This window comes from Lissotriton vulgaris, chromosome 6 (assembly GCF_964263255.1).
Source record: "Lissotriton vulgaris chromosome 6, aLisVul1.2, whole genome shotgun sequence".
Lineage (NCBI taxonomy): Eukaryota > Metazoa > Chordata > Amphibia > Caudata > Salamandridae > Lissotriton > Lissotriton vulgaris.
Window position 1 is genome coordinate 1,714,473,453 of NC_141694.1, and position 20,697 is coordinate 1,714,494,149.

The 20,697-nt window shown below is 47.0% G+C and overlaps 1 protein-coding gene across 1 annotated transcript in view; it reads right to left on the bottom strand.

Annotated features, from left to right (window-relative positions):
* The window catches only part of RAB3GAP2 (RAB3 GTPase activating non-catalytic protein subunit 2), a 684,945-nt gene that overhangs the window by 407,579 nt on the left and 256,669 nt on the right, over positions 1 to 20,697 (bottom strand). Inside the window, exon 15 of the mRNA XM_086927924.1 lies at positions 8,041 to 8,184. Within this exon, the coding sequence (XP_086784050.1) occupies positions 8,041 to 8,184 (144 nt within the window). The remainder of the gene's footprint in view (positions 1 to 8,040; positions 8,185 to 20,697) is intronic.

Sequence of the window (20,697 nt, forward strand, 5' to 3'; positions counted from 1 at the left end):
CATGTTGTATGTGCGGTCAAGGACAGTTGTGGCTATTGGGTGAGTTGGAAAGGCTTTGAGCGCTCAGAAACACTGCTAGTAGCTCTAGGTGATTTATATGGAGGCACTTGTTCTTTAGACTTCTCAATCCTTGGATTGTGCGAGTCTGTAGGTGAACACCCCAACCAGTGAGTGCTGTGTCTGCTCTTAGTACTGTCTGTGGAACAGGGTCGAGAAAGGATACATTTTGTGGATTTCACTACTGCAGAGAGCGATGGGTGGGGCCATCTACCAACACTAGATCGTCAACTGACCCTGCGACTGGTTCCACTACCTTACTAAGCTTTCTTGAAAGGGACGCATGTGAAGTCTTGCGTGGGGAACAATTATAACGCAAGACGCCATCATCCCTAGCAAATGCATGAATACTTTTGCTGATAATGATTGGTTGGGCTGAAATTGAGTAAAAAGAGACTGAATACTGTGAATCCTGTCTATTTTGGGAGATGCTAGAGCTTTGTGAGCATCTATTGTGGCTCCCAGGTAAGTTTGTGTGTTGGAAGGCTGTAGATGGAACTTCAACGTATTTACTGTTAACCCTAGTTGGTGAAGTAATTGAATAGTGGTTTGAGTGTGTTGGAGCAACATTCGGTAAGTGCTGGCTGTGATGAGCCAGTCGTCCTGGTATGGGAAGACATGGATGTGTTGTCTTCTCAGATGTGCTGCGACTACTGCCAGACATTTGGTAAATACCCTGGGAGCAGTGGCGACATCTAACTGTAGCACTTTTAATTGGTAATGATGACCCAAAGTAATGAATCTGAGGTATTGGCGATGAGCAGGGTGAATTGGAATGTGGAAATATGCCTCTTTTAAGTCTAGAGTAGACATAATATCGCCCTGTTGTAGTAGTGGGAGCACCTGTTGAAGTGCCACCATGTGGAAATGCTCTGAAAGTATGTAGAGGTTTAGTTCTCTGAGGTCTAGAATAGGTCTCAAGAAGCCATCCTTTTTGGTGATTAGAAAGTACAGGAAGTACACGCCTGTCCCTTGATGTTGTAACAACACAGGTTCTATGGCTCCTTTGGATAGGAGCGATTGGACCTCTTGCTGATGTAGATGTAAATGTTCTGGTGACATTTTGTGAGAACATGGTAGACTGTTTGGAGGATTGTTGGTAAGCTCCAGGCAATAACCATGTTGGATAATTCCTAACACCCATTTGTCTGTGGTGATAGATTGCAAAATGGGAAGGAATTGTAGAAGACGTCCACCGACAGGTGTTAAATGATCGGGGGACGTGTAGCCAAGTCACTTCTTGTTGGGGAGGGAGAATTATGTGTTACGGAACCCCTGCCTCAACCTTTGTTATTTTTACCTCTGTATCCACCTCTAAAGAAACCCCTTATAGAGGAAGATTGATTATTGCCCTTGTAGGAAACTGCAGTATTGTCTGACGACATGGTTTTCGACCATCAACGGTAGAAGGAGGGACGAAAGGAGCCCCAATTAGAGGGACAAAAGGGGGTGGTGATGGATGGAGCATCTGAATCAATCAAACACTCACACCCAGTCAAAAGATCTGGGTTTAATCCATCACCTTTCTTTAGCCCACTCTGCCACCCCAGTTCAGACATGGCTATAGGCAAATCAGTCTGACCCTGTGCCTCATGGGAACAGTCCAGTCCGAACTGCCAAGCCATGTCTTCCCTGGACCGGAAACAAGCTTCCGAGGACCGGTTTCTGGCATTGCAGCCGTCTTCAGCCCGGCTTGCTTGAATCCAGTGGCAAAGTGAGCAAGGGACTCACGTCTGAGCATACCCTGCCACACTTATGTCGGCCAAAAGCGGTACAAAAGGGGGGTGGTGATGGATGGAGCATCTGAATCAATCAAACACTCACACCCAGTCAAAAGATCTGGGTTTAATCCATCACCGTTCTTTAGCCCACTCTGCCACCCCAATTCAGACATGGCTATATGCAAATCAGTCTGACCCTGTGCCTCATGGGAACAGTCCAGCCCGAACTGCCAAGCCCTGGGGTGAATGCAAGACATTGTTCTGCATTCTGTCCATCAACTGTGTTTTTTGCAATTCTCACCCTGAGTGGGCTGGGTATGCTCAGATGCGAGTCCCAGGCTCTCCACATCACTGGAGTCAAGCTATCCAGGCTGAAGAAGGCTGATAGCCAGAAACCGGTCCTTGGATGCTTGATTCCGGTCTAGGAAAGACATGGCTTGGTAGTTCGGGCAGGACTGTTCCCATGAGGCACAGGGTCAAGGCTGATTTGCATATAGCCATTGTCTGACCTAGGGTGGTGTGGAGTGCAAAAAAAACGATGGATTTAGGCCCAGATCTTTGTACTGGGGTGAATGTAAGACATTGTTCTGCATTCTGTCCATCAACTGTGTTTTTTGCAATTTTCACCCCGAGTGGGCTGGGTATGCTCAGACGTGAGTCCCAGGCTCTCCACATCACTGGAGTCAAGGTCTCCAGGCTGAAGTAGGCTGATAGCCAGAAACCGGTCCTTGGATGCTTGATTCCGGTCTAGGAAAGATATGGCTTGGTATTTCGGGCTGGACTGTTTCCATGAGGCACAGGGTCAAGGCTGATATGCATATAGCCATTGTCTGACCTAGGGTGGTGTGGAGTGCAAAAAAACCGAAGGATTTAGGCCCAGATCTTTGTACTGGGGTGAATGCAAGACATTGTTCTGCATTCTGTCCATCAACTGTGTTTTTTGCAATTTTCACCCCGAGTGGGCTGGGTATGCTCAGACGTGAGTCCCAGGCTCTCCACATCACTGGAGTCAAGCTATTAAGGCTGAAGGATGATAGCCAGAAACCGGTCCTTGGACGCTTGATTCCGGTCTAGGAAAGACATGGCTTGGTAGTTCGGGCTGGACTGTTCCCATGAGGCACTGGGTCAAGGCTGATTTGCATATAGCCATTGTCTGACCTAGGGTGGTGTGGAGTGCAAAAAAAACGATGGATTTAGGCCCAGATCTTTGTACTGGGGTGAATGTAAGACATTGTTCTGCATTCTGTCCATCAACTGTGTTTTTTGCAATTTTCACCCCGAGTGGGCTGGGTATGCTCAGACGTGAGTTCCAGGCTCTCCACATCACTGGAGTCAAGCTATCCAGGCTGAAGAAGGCTGATAGCCAGAAACCGGTCCTTGAATGCTTGATTCCGGTCTAGGAAAGACATGGCTTGGTAGTTCGGGCTGAACTGTTTCCATGAGGCACAGGGTCAAGGCTGATTTGCATATAGCCATTGTCTGACCTAGGGTGGTGTGGAGTGCACAAAAAACGATGGATTTAGGCCCAGGTCTTTGTACTGGGGTGAATGTAAGACATTGTTCTGCATTCTGTCCATCAACTGTGTTTTTTGCAATTAGAGGGAGGCTGCAGAGCTCCCATAGACTTGGCTTCTTCTGTGTCTTTTTTCCTTTTTTCCTAATGACTTATCTACTTCTGGCCCGCAGAGATGTTCCTTGTTAAAGGAGTATTTAAAATACTATTGTACTTTGGGTTTGAAACCAGAAATCCTCAACCATGCATGTCTCCTTAAAAACACACTAGTGTTGATCTCTCTACCCGAGGTGTCTGCAGCATCTAAAGTGTATCTAATTGAGAAACTGGATATAAGCTTCCCTTCCTGGACTAAATCCTGGGCTTTTGCTTTGCGCTCATCTGGGAGGTGTTGTAGCAATTGCTCTTTTTCGTCCCAGTGTGCTCTATCATATCTGGCTAGCAGGGCATGGGTGTTGGCAATGTGCCAATGAATTGGTGCTTGGGCAGCTACTCGCTTACCGGAGGCGTCTAATAGTTTTGACTCTTTGTCTGGAGGGTGAGCATCCCTTGTAGTCTGTGAATTAGCCCATTTACGGGCATTTGAGACCACCAAGAAGTCTAGTGGCAACTGGACTTTAATAAAGACTGGATCTGAAGGAGTAAGTTAATATTTTTGATGAATTCGGGGGGTGAGAATGCGAGCACGCACTGGATCTTTAAAGATATCATCAGCAGGTCTCATCATACCTTTAAACGTAGGTAGAGTGTGGCTAGCCCTTTGTGGGATACTGAGTGTTTCAAATAAGAAATCTTCCTATAGAGATTCCCTGTGTAACTGTACCCCATGATATTCTGCAGCTCTAGCAAGTAATTATAGATATCCTACATTGTCGTTAGGAGGGGAAGGATTTGCAGGGTAAAGATCTGGGTCATTATCTGTAGGTGAATTCGTGTTATAATCCTTCTATTGGTAAAATACTGTCTCCCCCCCCCGCATCATCATCATCATCATCATCATCATCAGGTAGTGGTGGAGAGTTAGTTGATGTAATTAGTAAATGCTGCAAAGGTGGAGAAGTTGGTGTAGGGGAGCACAGTAGAAGAGGAGGAGGGGAGGAGCCTTTTGTTTCGGCTAAATTGGAGTTAGGGTCAAGGGGCGTTCGCTACTCACAGGACTTTGACCTTGTGGCACGTCTTCTTCCATCTCAGAGTCTGATTCTGGAATGGAGATATGTTCTTCTTGTTCTTCCTCGGCCCCTTGTGTGTGAAATACGTGCTCTGATCCTTCACTGAAGATGTCCGGCGTGTATTCGATGTTTTAACTCTGCATTTCGCTTTGTCGTGCCCGTCGATCATGGAGCATCTTCTTCGATCGGAACGATCTGCACGCGTCACAGTCCTGTTTGTTGTGCTCCGGAGACAAGCACAAGTTGCACACTTCGTGCGAGTCGGTGCGTGGATACTTGGCAATGCACCGAGGGCAGAATTTGAATGTACCATCGACTGCAAAGTAGACCGATGCGGTTAGGCCGGACGGCCTTCCCGAAGATCCTCGATTAAAATATAGGATTTCCTCAACGGCTACAATACGCCGAGAAGTGGGAAACGCGTTTGAAACAATACAGACGCGGGTAGAATGGATTGCACACCGAGGGGAACCTGAAGAATAGGTTTCGAAGCGGAGAGCAGCAATGCACGTCCAAACCTGATGGCGGAAAAAACAATATAACAATCGATTAGATGCCCATCTCGCACAATCACCGAAAGGAAGAGTCACCTACCTCATGACTGGAAAGACATCTTCGAAGAAAAACAACTAACTTTCAACCATCCAGACCCATGCAAAGCATGTGATCTACAGCTCACATGCCTCGAACATAGACATTACTAACCGAGTGTTCTCCCCCTGAATAATATGTAAAGGTATTAGAAAGTAGCAACATCGGAAGAAGGGGATCATATGCAGAGGGTCACCAGACCCTATCATTGACCGAGTATGCAGAGAATGCATGGTCATTAAGAAGTGGTCGGGGCAAGGCTGCATGAAGGCCCCTTAAGGTGTCCAGTGGACGCACTACCAACAGACTTGGTGGGAATTTAGATGGAAAACAAGAAAAATATAATAACATCAGAGAACTCAATAATATAAGAACAATGCCATTTCAGGGTACCAATGTCACCATTGAGGAAGGGTTGATCTGCCAGGCGTCCAGCCATGTCGGTACCACAAAGCTGAGGAAGCGGCAAGGCCATTGCAGATAGAGCACCTCGACATCTCCATTCAGTCAGGGGCCGGTAGACACAGAGCCCATGCGAGCCCCAGGGGGAAATCCTCACATTTCGCCAGCATCTGACATTTCTTCTGGTTGCTGAAGTTGGCCCATCTGTGAAAAGTCTACTTCTGAAGATAACGTTGCTTTACTGCAACTGCAGTAGCTTTCATAGATTCCTATGAGACTCTCCCCTATTCCCCTTTGAGTCTCTGATTATTATTCTTATTGTTATTATATGCATAGAAAATCTGGCCAGTTGTAGCCTCTTCGGGTCATAGAATGAAGGGGATAAACTGCATGTAGTCTATGACTGTTTCAATGTTGTTTGAGTGTAAATGTAAACTGATATGTTGACATTGATTACCAAGGTTTTCCAGTCTGATGTCGGGGGATAATTCAAACATGTGAATGTATGAAAGATACCAATGGTAGAGAACTGTAGTCAATTGTAAACACCCTTTGTTGTTGGCCAATTGTTTTGCTATTAGGGTTTCCAACATCGTCAAACACAGATTATGTGTTTGTTGTTGGACTTTCAGATAAGGTTAAGAATCTTTCAATGATATTTGGTGGTAGCAGTAGTGTTTGGTGATGTTGAGACTTACAACATTTTCAGCCAAACGAGTTTGGTAAAGAGAAGGAGGTTGTGACAGAGCACTGTGCTGTGATTGTGTAGGTACAACCATTCCTATAGTGGAAGTTCAATTCTCGTGATGCTGTCCAGTGGTTTTACACAGATAATAAAGAAGGTTGATGGCAGTCAAGCCTTGCTGCATTTTACAAATCCATTGGGCTGAGTGGGACGTAGCACGATGCTTACATATTACTTATGTGAAGTCTTGCAAGCGCATAGGTGCTAGTGGCTTGTGGTTTGGATGCTTCAAGTACAATCCCTACTTTAGCAGATCATTTTGCAGGAGTTCCAACTACTTCCATCAACACACGTCTATGTATTTCAAATTCCTGACTTTCTTTACAGAGTAAGCAGAGCTCTATAGGTAGGCAAAAAAGAATAGTTTTGGACAGCTGGAAATCCCACCTTCAGATGGATCTTGGAAACTGGACATTCCAAATTATCAAACAAGCTTTTCTCATGTTGCTCACATGGACAAAAGGCATCAGTAAAGTTTTTACAGTGGAGAAAGAACCTGGAGTTATATGCTTACTACCATAGTAATACTATGCCACTTTTAGTACCTTTTTGTAAAATTGTTACGTAATGAGATATAAATTGACAATCTACAACTCGCAAGTGATATCTAAGAATGCAGTGTAATGTTCCAATTGGCTAAGGCCCAAATTTTGATGAGAAGTCTATGCTGTGGAGTATGGGGACCTACACAACACTGCAACAGCATGGTGGGCTTTTTGGAATGCTGCTGTTCATATCCCCACAGAGCAGCACTATAATGACTGGAGATTTATGCAACACTGCACCTTTTTTCATGCCGCCACATCTGTTGGTGCCTCACAGCCATGTGCAAAAAGAGGAGTGGGGCTGAGGTGGGGGTTGCAAGCTCCACTTGCCTTTATATGTATTTTATGCAATATGGATGATAAGCCATGTGTTGTTCATTTATGCTTATAATACATTTCAAGTGCTATGCAAACAAATGATGGCCAGAATACTGAATACATCATACATTCACCCCCAGTCAAGGGATCTGGGCTGAATCCATCGTTTTTTTTCTCACTATGCCACCCCAGTTTAGACCCAGCCATATGCAAATCAGTCTTGACTCTGTTCCTCATGGGAACAGTCCAGACCGAACTGCCAAGCCAGTTACTCCCTGGATCGAAAACAAGCATCCTGGGACTGGTTTCTGGGTATTACCCTTCATCAGCCAGGCTGGCTTGAATCCAGTGCGATACAAAAGGGGATGATGAGCGGAGCGTTTGAGAAAATCAAACACTCACCCCCAGTCAACAGATCTAGGTTTAATCCATCACCATTCTTTAGCTCACTCCGCCACCCCAGTTCAGACATGGCCATATGCAAATCAGTCTGACCTGTGCCTCATGGGAACAGTCCAGCCCGAACTGCCAAGCCATGTCTTTCCTGGACCGGAAACAAGCATCCTGGGACCGGTTTCTGGGTATTACCCTTCATCAGCCAGGCTGGCTTGAATCCAGTGGCACAGTGAGCAAGGGACCGACGTCTGGGCATACCCATCCCACTTAGGGTAAAAAGTGCTGTGCTATGCAAACAAATGATGGACGGAATGCTGAATAAATAATACATTTCAAAACAGGGTTTACTCAGTAACATGGCTCCGCCTTAGTGATAAATAACAAGCAAATATGAGCAGCCTATTGCTGTCCTGTCCATATATGCGCAAAGGCAAAAGGCAAAACACGGAACAGTACTGTAGAGAACAATCAATGATGTAGCATGTAACGTTTCTGCATTACATTGCACAGTACTATAGGAAAATCAGTTTCACATTATTGCTCTCTTTGATTACCTGCTAAAAAAATAACATACAAATCATACCTTAACGCTAAATGAAATGGAACATTCACAGTCTTGACGCTTCCTGACACTGGATCAACGAGACATATCTGATATGTCTGTGGCTGCCAACCTTGGCTGGTGACATTATTTATGCCCATTATTTTATACCCGGGGTAAAGCAACCTAGAAATGCAGATAAAGATCAAGGTAATTATTCAACTATACACAGGATCAGCATCCATAAAATAAAATGACAAGAAACAAGCAAAACGCCCAATCAGTACAGTACTTTTATTTTTAAGTTCACAGAAAGAACAAATATGTGAAATTCTATTTAGCACTATGAACAACATTTGATTGAAAAACTCACTTTAGTATCACATCGAAAATTTAAAGCAGGAAAGTTGTGCACATGGACATTCCCTTTTACACACAAGAATTTAGATATTGCACCTTTCAAAAATACTTGGAGTAATTTAATATAGCTTATGGGTCAGTAGTCTAATAAAGTACATGTACCATGGGTAAGCTGACCATGTCCTGAAAAAAATTACCCTCAGCAGGAGACTGAACATTTTTTTATAGAATTTTTCCATGTGCACTATTATTTCAAAAAAGTTGCATGCCTTTAAGCGTAATGCTCCTGCGCAGCTAGTTGATTTCAAGTAAAGAAATCCCCCAAAATTTCTCCTATACTACATGTAATATGATACAATATAAAGAGTAGAGCATAATGAACACAGTGCTTAGTTGCTCAGTTGCCTTCTAGTGACTAAGATGATGCTCTGCAGGCTCTGCATGCCAGTCTACGCGATTATCGTGTTTAATCAACCGCTGACTTGATCTTCATGTTTCTTTGTTAACTCAATCAATGTTGTGACTTCTACACAATTCTGATTTTTCTTACATTTGGTGACTTTTGAGGAGTTTTAATCCTGTGTCCAAATAGACTTCCACTCATCTATTTAAAAACAGAGGTATGAGGCAGATTTCTTTTTTGGTTACACATGGATTTATTTCTGGCAATCATGAACATGTTTCCCTGGCCTTCGGCCTCAACTTACAATTCAAGAATCATCCCCTGCCTGCATTATCCATAAAGCATTATATCAATGAACTCCAACTCATCCACCTATCTAAACTGTAAACTGCAAACCACAGGAGGTGAAGATTAACAAGATTAAAATCCAGGCCATTTCTGATAATCCAAAAAGTCAGACAAACCAAACCTCAGAAAAAAGCATTTTCCTAATCTCCAACCCTTCGAAATAAAATACTTAAAGACGTAAGACTCAACCCCCAACCTATTCTCTTTCCCAAAAGACCTAAAGAATCAACTTATTAAACTATCTTAGAGACTAGATCTCATTCCCCTCTACAGTTTATGTGATGCTTTGCTTTTCTAGATTTCATGTTTTCGCTCTCTTCTACAAGTTTCTATTGATCTTGTATTGTTGCTTCTCCTCTAAAGTTACTCCACTGTTAAATGTGAAATGCTCCGGTGCTCCTGTGGTTAGGTCCATCCGTTTTAAATACCTATAATAAATACTTGCTCTCATTCAAATGAATATTTTTCTCGAAAAATAGTACTGACTTTTGTTATAATTCTCATGAGCTCAGATACAGAGGTCGTGAGGGATTGTAGTGTGAGTAATATGTCATCATCAACAAGTGTGATCAATAAATCCCGTTTTGTGCTGTTGATGCCTTTGATTAAACTGAACTGGCGAATTGCTGCCTCCAGGGATTGAGGCACCAGCACAAAAAGTAGAGGCCAAGGGGTCAACCTTACCTTGTAGTCCTATGCTTTTTAAATGCATAAGAAAAGTACCATTCATCGTTCACGCTTACAAAGGCTTCCATAACCACGGACCAGTCTAAATGAACCACTGTCTGATCTTCCCCCAACCCTCCAGTAACCTCCAATCCGTACCCCTCGCCAGACACCACGTATCTGCTGCAGCCGCTCCGGAGGACGCTCCTTCTCCCACCACGCCACCAAAGCCTGGAACACCTTCCTCCTCCACCTTCAAACTTCTCCCTCGCTGAACCACTTCAGGAAGGGACTCAAGACCTGGCTTTTCAAGTGATGCAAGCATTCGAAATCAGCTCAAATCAACTCAATCAATCAAGTACTCGTATAGCACAATTGATCTCCCCAGGGTGCTGTGCTGCATCTGGATATCTTCTGGGGAGATTAGCCGTGCTATATGAATACTTGATTGATTGAGTTGATTACGACTGATTTCTGTATTGATGGACCTTATTCCTGTTCATAATATCTTTGAAGTGACAGGGACTCATTTCTCCATTTGCATAGTAGGGAAAGGTGTCTATCAAAGTCTACATTCAATTTGAGTTTTATGGGGCATTGGTCAGAGATGTCACCCTCCAACATGACGTACATAGTAAGTAATTACATAAGTATGGGCCAGGAGGTTAGGATGTCAATTATTTTATATGTGGAATGAACACAAAAGACAAATGTGCATTCCCTGGATCAGGGTTGCATCCAAGGCCATGGTTCTAGGACGCAGTGGCCCTTCTGAAGGTCCCTTGGGTGTTGGTCTCTCTGCCAATGTCATAGTAATGAATTAATCATGGTCCTTATGAGTGATGGAAAGGGACAAGGTGGACTTTTGTTGTTAGAGCTTTCTCTTGCATTTAAAATAGTCAACAATAACATCCTAGTCTGCCTCTACGTGGAAGTTGGCTTGACGAGCCATTTTAGATTGGTTTTAATCTTTTCTGCCAGACAATTTCCAGGTGGTGGCAATGCCGCATTTAGATTTAAAGTAATTGAACACATCTGTGGGGTGCCCCGGGAATCCTACTGTACCTAGTGAGCCTTTAGGAGAGTTAATAAGTCTGTCTTCATACAAATATGACATACAATTAACTCCTCGGACTCGATTAAACAGCTTTCAGCTCTATCAGCCATCTCAGTTACTATCTTTATGTCAACCAGAATTTAATGGGCGCTAACCTTCTAAAGATTAAAAGCATCAAAATTGATGCCCAGGTACTGCGCAATGTCCTGCTTTTCTGGTCCACCACATATTGGCATCAGAGTCGGGATCCCATCTCATAACTTGCTGTCTCTGTTGAAAACCTGCATATTCTGTTTGACTGTGATCTTGATTTTAACATTGAAGTTCAAAGTGTGTGGACCTCAGGCTTTTTACATATGAAGCTGCTCCGCTTTCGTCTACATCTGTCGTACATACTGCCATGGTTAGGGCAAGCATACTGCCACATGACTACTGTAACTCCATGGGAGGGTGTTCATTTTTTTTAACAAGCGCAGCTATGCAATATTATTTGGTTCCAAGTGAACAAACATTTTCCCTGGTGTAAAAAATTGGCAAGAAATCTATCAAGTTAGGCTCAAGCGAGAGAACTACAGTCAATGACTAGATACAGTCATGGGCAGAATGTTAAAGATTTTAAACATCACTTAGCTGAATGATAACAGAACTTTCATACCAAGCTTCAAAGTGTCAGACCCTAGCATTATCTTAGGTGTCCTATTTATACAGGGGAAGTTCTTGCAAATTTGGTGCAATAGTTTATAATACACAAAGGGCCAGATGTACGAAGTATTTTTGCATTTGCAAACGGGTTTGCGACCCGTTTGCGCATGCAGAAATACCTATGGGCCAAGTGCAAACCCTAATTAGCTAGTCGCAATTTATTTGTGACTCGCTAATTAGGATTTGCGACTCGCTATTAGGAAGGGGCGTTTCAAGGGCGCCCCTTCCTAATAGCGAGTCTGAGCCCTATGTACGACTGTTTTACGACCGCAATTGCGGTCCCAAAGTAGTCCCGATTTACCACCTACTTCAAGTAGGTGGTAAAGCATTCGCAAACAGGAAGGGGTCCCTAGGGGACCACTTACCCTATGGAAATGCAGAGGTCTATCCACCTTGATAAAGTCCTTTTCTGCACTTCTATGACCATCTTTGCTCCAGAAAAACCCGCAAAGAGCTGATGGTCCATCTGCTGGACTTTGGTGCAATTGATGAAGAACTTCAAGTTCTTTTAGGATCCAGTCAGTAGTGTCTCTACTGCCTCTTTCGAGGGGTAAGAAGAGACAAACAAAACTCTTAGAGTGATACATTTTCCAATGTAAAAAGCTGTAACCACCTTAGGCAAGAAAGTCACCCTGGTTCACAGTACCACTTTGTCTAGAAAGAAGTGCTTTAAGGTGGCTGCTACAAAACTGCTTTTAGTTCGCTCACGTGAAGATCAGAGGTCACAGCGACCAGTAACTCGGTCTTCAAAGTCATAAGAGTTTATGAAAAGCTGTGCATGAGTTCAAATGGTATGCACATGAAAAAGTGAGGACCAAATTAGGATCCCACTATGGTATCACAAAGGGTTTTAGTGAAAATAAAGGATTGAAATCTTTTGAAAATCTTATCTCAATGGGTGTTACAAACAAGGAAGGTTGGGCAGGTAAATGTAAAAAGGCAGAACAGTGCCTAATTCAAGTCCTTGCTTGGCCAAAGATAAGACAAACAAGAGAACATCCAACAGTTTGGCCTGCAAAGAATCAGTATTGAGGGTTCCACACCAGGCTGAAAACATATCCCAGAGTCCTGTGTACGTAGGACTCTGTGGAAGTATGCCCAGCAGGTAGGATGACATGCACATCTTCAGGAGACAGATCGAAAACTGTGAACTGCCACTACACAATCTCCATACATGGAGGTACAGAGTGAGCAGGATCAGGTTCGGGTGCAGAACCCTGCCCTTCTGCTGAAACAGAAGGTCCTCTCAAAGTGGAAGCCTGATCGAGGCCAAACGCTCATGCGCCAGATTTCAGGTTATCACACTGTCCTTGCCCAATCTGGAGTTACTAGGATGACTTGGGCACGGTTGTTCCTGCTAGTCTTCAGAACGTCTGATGGATGCTTTTAACAGGAAAGGTAGCAACAGAAAGGCATACAGATGTCTAGCCTCCACTCTATTCAGAATGTGTCGCCGAGGGAGAGACTTCTTTGAAACTCCAGCATGCAAAAGTGTTGACATTGAGCATTCTCTTCGTGGTGAAAAGACAAGGTTCTCCCAAATGCTGAAAGATACCCTGTGCCACTTCAGAGTATATCCACCATTTTCAATTAGCTAGGTACTAGCGGCTGAGCTTGTCCACCTTGGCGTTCAAAGATCCTGCCAGGTGGTTCACGACCAAGGAAGTGCTCTGTAGCTCCAGCCAGCTCTTTAGGTGAAGCGCCTCCAGACACAGGGCCTAGGACCGAGTACCTTACCCCTCCCCGCTTGTAGCAGTATCACATGGCGGTTGTGTTGTCTGTGAGAACCGGAACCAACCTACCTCCATCAAGCTGATTTAGAGATGAGTAATATTCAAAGAGGAGAGTCCTCCGATATCCCACTCTTGCAGATGACCTCTCCATCCCAGTAAGGATGCATTTGGCATCAGCTCAGGGTGGGGCAGGAAGATGGGTCTGACACCCGTCCAGTAGCAGTTGAGCCACAACTGCAGGTGTTTGCACACTCCTCCCTAATTTGGATGAAATTAGCCAAGTTCCCCTCGTGCTGGTCCCGCTGAGACTTCAGGTTCCACTGCGGAGCCCGCATATGTCACATGGCATAATGGGCTAGCAGGATGCCAAGAGGCCCACAAGCCTCAGATCCACTCTCAACGAGACCCAGGACTGAGGAAAAACATCAGCATCATAGCCCGAATGTCCCGGGCTCATTGTGGTAGATGGAAGGACCGAAACTGCACCATAACCAGGATGGCTCCAATGAATGGGATCCTCTGCAAAGGACAAAAGTGAGACTTCAGCACGTTGATTGTGAACCCCAACAATGTCAAGAGGTTCAACATCATCTGGAAGTGGTCTACAACCGACTGTGGCATGCCTGCCTTCAACAGTCAGTCATCGGGTTAGGGAAAAACTGATCCACAGTCTCAGACAGTGTGCAACAACTACTGCCATCACTTTCATAAACATCTGAAGGGCACTGGTGAGGCCAAAGCAGAGCACAGCAATTTAAAATGCTCCTAGCCCATCTTTGAGCCGCAATTAGAGTCTCTGGGACTGCAGGACTAGACTCTGGACAGATCCAGATCCTGTTATGCAGGTAGAAAGGCCTGGGGAATGTAATGTGTAACCCAGGTGTCTTTAAAGCGTTTCAATGCTGAATTGGCCTCCTCGCCAAACAGATGCGACCCATCAAATTGCATGTCCAATAAAGAGGCTTGCATGTCTCTGGATAATCACATGGATTTCATCCATGAATGCCACCGAAGCACTGGGCCAGTGCCAAGTGCTCTGCTCAGCAAGTCAGTAGTGTCTGGACCAAGCGTACAGTGTACTTCGCTGCATCCTGACCATCTTGGATGATTTGAGCCAAATGGGGTTGAAATTCCTCTGGGGCTGCCGGAAACCGTGTTTGTCAAAGAATTGGTATACCTCTGCAGCAAGCAGCTGGCATTGACCAAACAGAGAGGTAGGATTGCCAAGGAAAACATCCACTTCCTAAAGGTCTGAATTCTGTCAGGATGTGTCATGGTGAAATAATTGGGGATCACTCTACTGGTGGCAGCTTGAACCCACCCATAACTCTCTGGCATAGGGTGCTGTGTCAGAAAATCAGGGTGGCTTAGTGCCGAACTGTGGTGTCTGGCAACCTGCCTGTTTGGTGGAGGATAGGAACAGCGATTAGACCAGGAGCCCATAAGAGTGTCAATTACGGTATCATTAACCCGTTTAGCGCGTCGAACATTCCGCCCCAGTGCGGACGTTCGATCGCGCTAACGGGATTCGGACGTCCAACGGTCGTGCGCAGCACCAGCGAGGTAGTGCACGCGACGACCGTTGGACGTTCGAAGCACCGAAGGGGTTAAAAAGGAGTAAAGGCTTTGATGAAATTTGTCCAGGTTGTAAAACCTCTGTTAGAAAATTGGTTTTGCTTTCCATAGTGGATAACTGAACTGCAAGTCTAAAGCTTCCGTCATGTGACTTATCACCACGGCAAAGAAGGCACTCTCTTTAGTTGCTGGTCATGTGGAGAACACAACCCATTTTCCGGGGAAGTGCCCACACCTTTGGGATCTTGCAAGTTCAGATAGAAATTGTCAGCCTCATCATGAAGGGAAACATTTCCTCTTCATTACCACCTGGTCAGTGTGTGAGCCAAATACCTGTTGGAGCACCAGGGTGCGACTCCAAATAAAGGCATGGTTCTATATGAATTGGAATGGACTGGGTACCGGTAGGTGCCTAGGTACAGCATTGAGACGCGACCTCGGTCAAGGCTGGATGGACATGGCCAGAGTTAGAGAGGACAATAGCAACAAAGTCACCCCCTGGCATTGATGTCAAAGGAAATGGTTGGGTGTTAGTGCCAGATTGTAAGTCAGATCCCACATCAGAGTAGAACAGAGGCAAATTCTGGAGGCATAAATGGCAGAAAGGGTAGACCAGCATGCCGAATTCCAACTGAAAGCTGCCGATCCTTGGGGCCCAAAAGTGCGAGAGGAGGGACCCGGAGGAGTACCAAAGATTTGCAACATGGCCTCTCTAAAGGCCTTAATTTGTTACTCTGCCACCCCACGCCTCGGAACTCATGGTGCATTGGGTTCAATAGCAGATCCCACTCTTCAGCAAGGGACAGAAAGTTAGACCGTAAAGCACCCTGACATACTCGCGATTTGTCAGATGAATCTACCTCAATTTTTGTGCTTCTGTTTTCATTTCAACTTAATGGATAACTTGAAGCTCGATGACAACCTGTTGCAGGAACGGGTCAGAGTCCTCAACTTCGAGCGGGAGACTTCCGAGATTGTGTCGTTTTCAGCTACGTACAGCTTAGCTTTGCATGGTCACCTTGAGGTTCATGAGGATGCCCTCCTTGCAGGACAGGAGTTGTATGCCGAACCCAAATAGCAGAGACAGTTGAATGAAGAATTTTGAGAAAACAAATTGTCAAAAGATAATGAAAAAGTTGGGATGAAGCGCCAGATTGGAGTATGAAGGAGCGGAAAAATAGGAACTGACATCAGAGCACAGGGGTGGCGCTTATGTGCTACTCCATTTGTCACTTCCGGGGCAAAACAAAGTCGATGTGGAGTCAATCAATCAATCAATCAATGCATTGACTACCCTACAGGCCGGCTTCAGAGCTGGAATCTCGACCCTGGACCAAATTTGTAGTTTGCAGGTCCTTTTTTGGAAGACAGCAAGAGTAGAGGGTGGCAGCCTCTACCTTGTCTTCGTAGACCTGCGGGCTGCCTTCGACTTTGTCCCCAGGGAAAGCCTATGGAGGGTACTGAAAGAACTAGACCTCCCGCCCTATCTGCTAGATGTCCTGCTGCGCTTCCATGCAGGGAACTATGCCAAGGTGAGATGCGGGAAGAACGGGGAATTATCAGCCCGCTTCCCCGTGACCAGAGGCGTACGCCAGGGCTGTGCCCTGGCTCTGACGCTCTTTAGTCTTTATATAAATGGCCTGGTGGGTGAACTGGAAAGGGTCAGGGACAGTGATGCTCCTTGGTTGGCCACTGGACGGGTACCTGCTCTGATGTTCGCAGACGACACCCTGTTGTTGTCTCGAACATCATCAGGTATCCAGAGGGTCCTGGATGGTTTTGTATCCTTTTGTGTTCTGAGGGGATTGGAGATAAACTTAGCAAAGACGAAGTTTATGATCTTTCATCCCCCAAAGCGAACTCGCCCTAACCCGGTACTAAATGGCGTCCCGCTCGGAAGGGTGAAAACCTTTGTATACTTGGGGGTCACCCTGACTGAAGATTTCGGTTGGGGCCCACAGGTATCCAAATCTGCTTTGAGGTTGGCGCAGATCGGAGGGGGCATTGGCAAGTTCCATAGAACAACCCTGTTTAAGCCAGTCGCCCCAGCCCTTAAGAGCTATGGGGCGCAAGCTAGACCAGCTGTGATGTATGGTGCAGAACTCTGGGGCCATATGAGTACACCAAACCTCCTCAAGGTGGAACAGGCCTTTATGCGGAACCTGATAGGCCTCCCCCAGAGCACCCCGCTCACACCCTTGAGACTAGATCTAGGCCTAGAGTCCATCTCAGAACTGTTAGCCACCCGACCTCTCCTGTATTGGAGAAGGCTCTGGACAGTGCCTGAGCTCGAGGATTATAGAGTTGAATTCACCACAGTCTGGGGGCACTTAAAAACCAAGAATATCCCCTGGCTAGCCCATATCAAGGCCCTTGTATATCAAATTGGTATGCCCCAATTATGGGAGACCCCGGGAGGTGAGCTGCCCGAGAGTGAAGAGAATGAGCTCTTGGCTTCCCTAAGACATTACAACCTAAGCCTTCTCCATAGCTCGACAACGCTGGGCAGTCTGTCTGCAGAATTTTTGCAGGTAAAACTCGTGTCTAAGAGGGAGGAGTTTTTGGACCTAATACAGCCTCCCCTTGCAAGAAAACTTTACACACAATTAAGACATGGTTGTCTACCTATTGGGGCATTTACTTGCAAATGGAATGGACAAGAAGAGGGAATTTGCCCAGTTTGTAATAACACCAAAGAGGATATTGTTCAAGTCTTATTCCTCTGCCCAGCCTATAGTACAATAAGGAGATGCTGGTTGGCACCGCTATGTAGAAGCCTTGGTTTAAGACAATGTGCACAAGCTGTCAGAATTTTAAGATATGACACCTCGCCCTCTATTGTGTTTGCGGTATCCCGTTTTTTTTATATGGTATGTGGCGCAGAAGGCTCACATTAATGAATTGCGACAATCTGTGATTAACTGGGATGTTTTGATACCATTACTTTGATAACTTACTGTTTAATAACTTTTTAACCATGTATTTTTTAATTATTTATATATTTTATTCCATGTATGTACATATTTTATCTGTGCTTTTATGGTCTATGACCGCAATAAAGTTATCAAACGATAAGCATTTCTAAAGCGTGCTACATACCCGGGAGGGTCTCAAGGCGCGGGAGGGTGGAGTGAGAGGGGGGGGGGGGCGCTACTGGTCGAAGAGCCAGGTCTTGAGAAGTCTTCTGAAGGGCAGCAGGTCCTGAGTCTGTCGTAGGCTGGTGGGGAGAGCGTTCCAGGTCTTGGCGGCGAGGTAGGAGAAGGATCTGCCGCCGGCGGTGGTTTTACGGATACGAGGAACTGTGGCGAGGGCGAGGTTGGCTGAGCGGAGGCTTCGGGTGGGGATGTGGAAGCTGAGTCGGTTGTTGAGGTATGTAGGTCCGGCATTGTGTAGTGCTTTGTGTGCGTGGATGAGAAGTTTGAAGGTGATCCTCTTGTTGACGGGGAGCCAGTGCAGGCCTCTCAGGTGGGGTGTGATGTGGCTGCGTCGGGGGACGTCGAGGATCAGGCGTGCCGAGGCGATCCGGACTCGTTGTAGTCGTCTCAGGAGCTTGGTTGTTGTTCCTGAGTAGAGATCGTTCCCGTAGTCGAGTCTGTTGGTGACGTGGGCCTGGGTGACGGTTTTTCTCGTGTCGGGAGGGATCCACTTGAAGATCCTGCAGAGCATTCGGAGGGTGTTGAAGCAGGATGCAGAGTGCGTTGACTTGCCTGGTCATGGAGAGGGTGGAGTCGAGGATGACCCCCAGGTTGCGTGCGTGGTCTGTGGGTTCCGGGGCTGTGCCTAGCGATGTGGGCCACCAAGAGTCGTCCCAGGCTGATGGGGTGGGTCCGAGAATGAGGACCTCCGTCTTGTCTGAATTCAGCTTTAGTCTGCTGTCCTTCATCCAGTCGGCTACGGCCTTCATTCCTCTGTGGAGGTTGGCTTTGGCGGTGTGGGGCTCTTCGGTGAGGGAGCTGGGTGTCGTCGGCGTAGGAGATGATGTTGAGGTTATGTTGATGTGCGACGTGGGCGAGCAGTGCCATGTAGATATTGAACAGCGTCGGGCTGAGGGAGGATCCCTGTGGGACGCCGCAGATGATCTCGGTGGTTTTTGAGCGGAAGTGTGGGAGGCGGATGCTCTGGGTTCTGCCGGAGAGGAAGGATGTGGTCCAGGCCAGGGCCTTCTCTTGAATTCCGGAGTCATGGAGGCGTGTTGATAGGGTTCGGTCGCAGACTGTGTCAAAGGCTGCTAATAGGTCCAGGAGGATGAGGGCGGCTGTTTCTCCTTTGTCCATTAGGATCCTGATGTCGTCAGTGGCGGCGATGAGGGCGGTCTCGGTGCTGTGGTTGCTGCAAAAACCAGATTGGGAAGGGTCCAGGATGTTGTTGTCTTCGAGGTAGCGGGTTAGATGTTTGTTGACAAGCTTCTCTGGCACTTTCGCCGGGAACGGCTTCTTAAGAAGGGCGTTGATCTGGGCGTGCTTCCAGCTTTCCGGGAAGGTTGCTGTCTCGAAGGAACTGTTGATTGTTTTCCGGAGGTGGGGGGCGATGGTTGTGCTGGCTTTGTTGAAGATGTGGTGAGGGCAGGGGTCGGATAGGGATCCGGAGTGGATGGAGTTCATGGTTTTGATGGTGTCTTCGCCGCTGACGTTGGATCAGGCGGTCAGGCGGCTGGTGCGGGTAGTGAGCGAGGGGGTGGTGGGCTCGGTGGTGGGTGTGGGGGTCTCGGAGTTGAAGCTGTCATGGATGTCGGTGATCTTGCGTTGAAAGAAGGTGGCCAGGGAGTCGCACAGGTCTTGTGATGGTGGTATGTCGTTGGTGTTGGAGCTGGGGTTGAAGAGTACTTTCTTGATGCTGAAGAGCTCTTTGGTGTTGTGTGCGTTGTTGTTTAGGCGGTCCTTGAAGGCGGTCCTCTTGGCGGTCCTGATGAGTTGGTGATTTTTGCGGGTGGCGCTCTTGTGGGCCGTGTGGATGTCTGGTGTTCGGTCGTGGAGCCATTTCTTCTCCAGCTTCCGACAGGTGCGCTTGGAGGTCCGGAGGTCTTCGGTGAACCAGGCGGCTTTCTTGTTCTTGTGGTTGGTTGTGGAGGTCTTGAGGGTGTCGAGGGTGTTGGCGCAGTCGTTGATCCACTGTTTGAGGTTGGTTGCGGCAGTGTCGGGGTCGGTGGGTGGTCTCAGGGCGAGGGTGGTAGTCAGTTGGTCCTTGGTGACCTTGCCCCAGCAGCGGCGTGGCAGCTGATGGGTGCGGTGGGCTTCCTGAAGGTGAAGTTGACGCATCTGTGGTCGATCCAGTGGGGTTCGCTGGTGTTGAAGAAGACGTGGGGGGTCCAGCGTGTGTCCGGCGGCGTGGGTGGGTGTCGTCACGAGCTGTTTGAGTCCGAGGTTGTCAATCAGGGCGGTGGAGTTGGCATCGTCGTTATTCTCGAGGTGGAAGTTCAGGTCCCCGAGGAGGATGTAGTCCGTGGAAGTGAGGGCGTGGGGGCTGACGAGGTCGGTGATGGTGTCGCTGAACTGTGGTCTTGGTCCGGGAGGTCTGTAGACGAGTGTTCCTCGGAGGGTTGTGTTGGGGTCGGTGCGGATCTGGAAGTGCATGTGCTTGGCAGTGGTGAGGGTGTCGTCGGTGTTGGTCGAGACTCTGAGGGTGTCCTTGTGGATGATGGCGATTCCCCCTCCAACTCCGTTGGTGCGGTCTCTGCGAGTGATCTTGTAGCCCTGTGGGATGGCTTTGGCGATGTCTGGTGGCGTTCAGCCAGGTCGTCGGCAGGAAGGCCACGTAAGGGGCGGTAGAGCCTAGGAGGTCCCAGAGTTCGATGGCGTGCTTGCGAGCGGAGCGGGTGTTGAGGAGGATGCAGTGCAGGTGGTTGGGTTCTCTGGTTG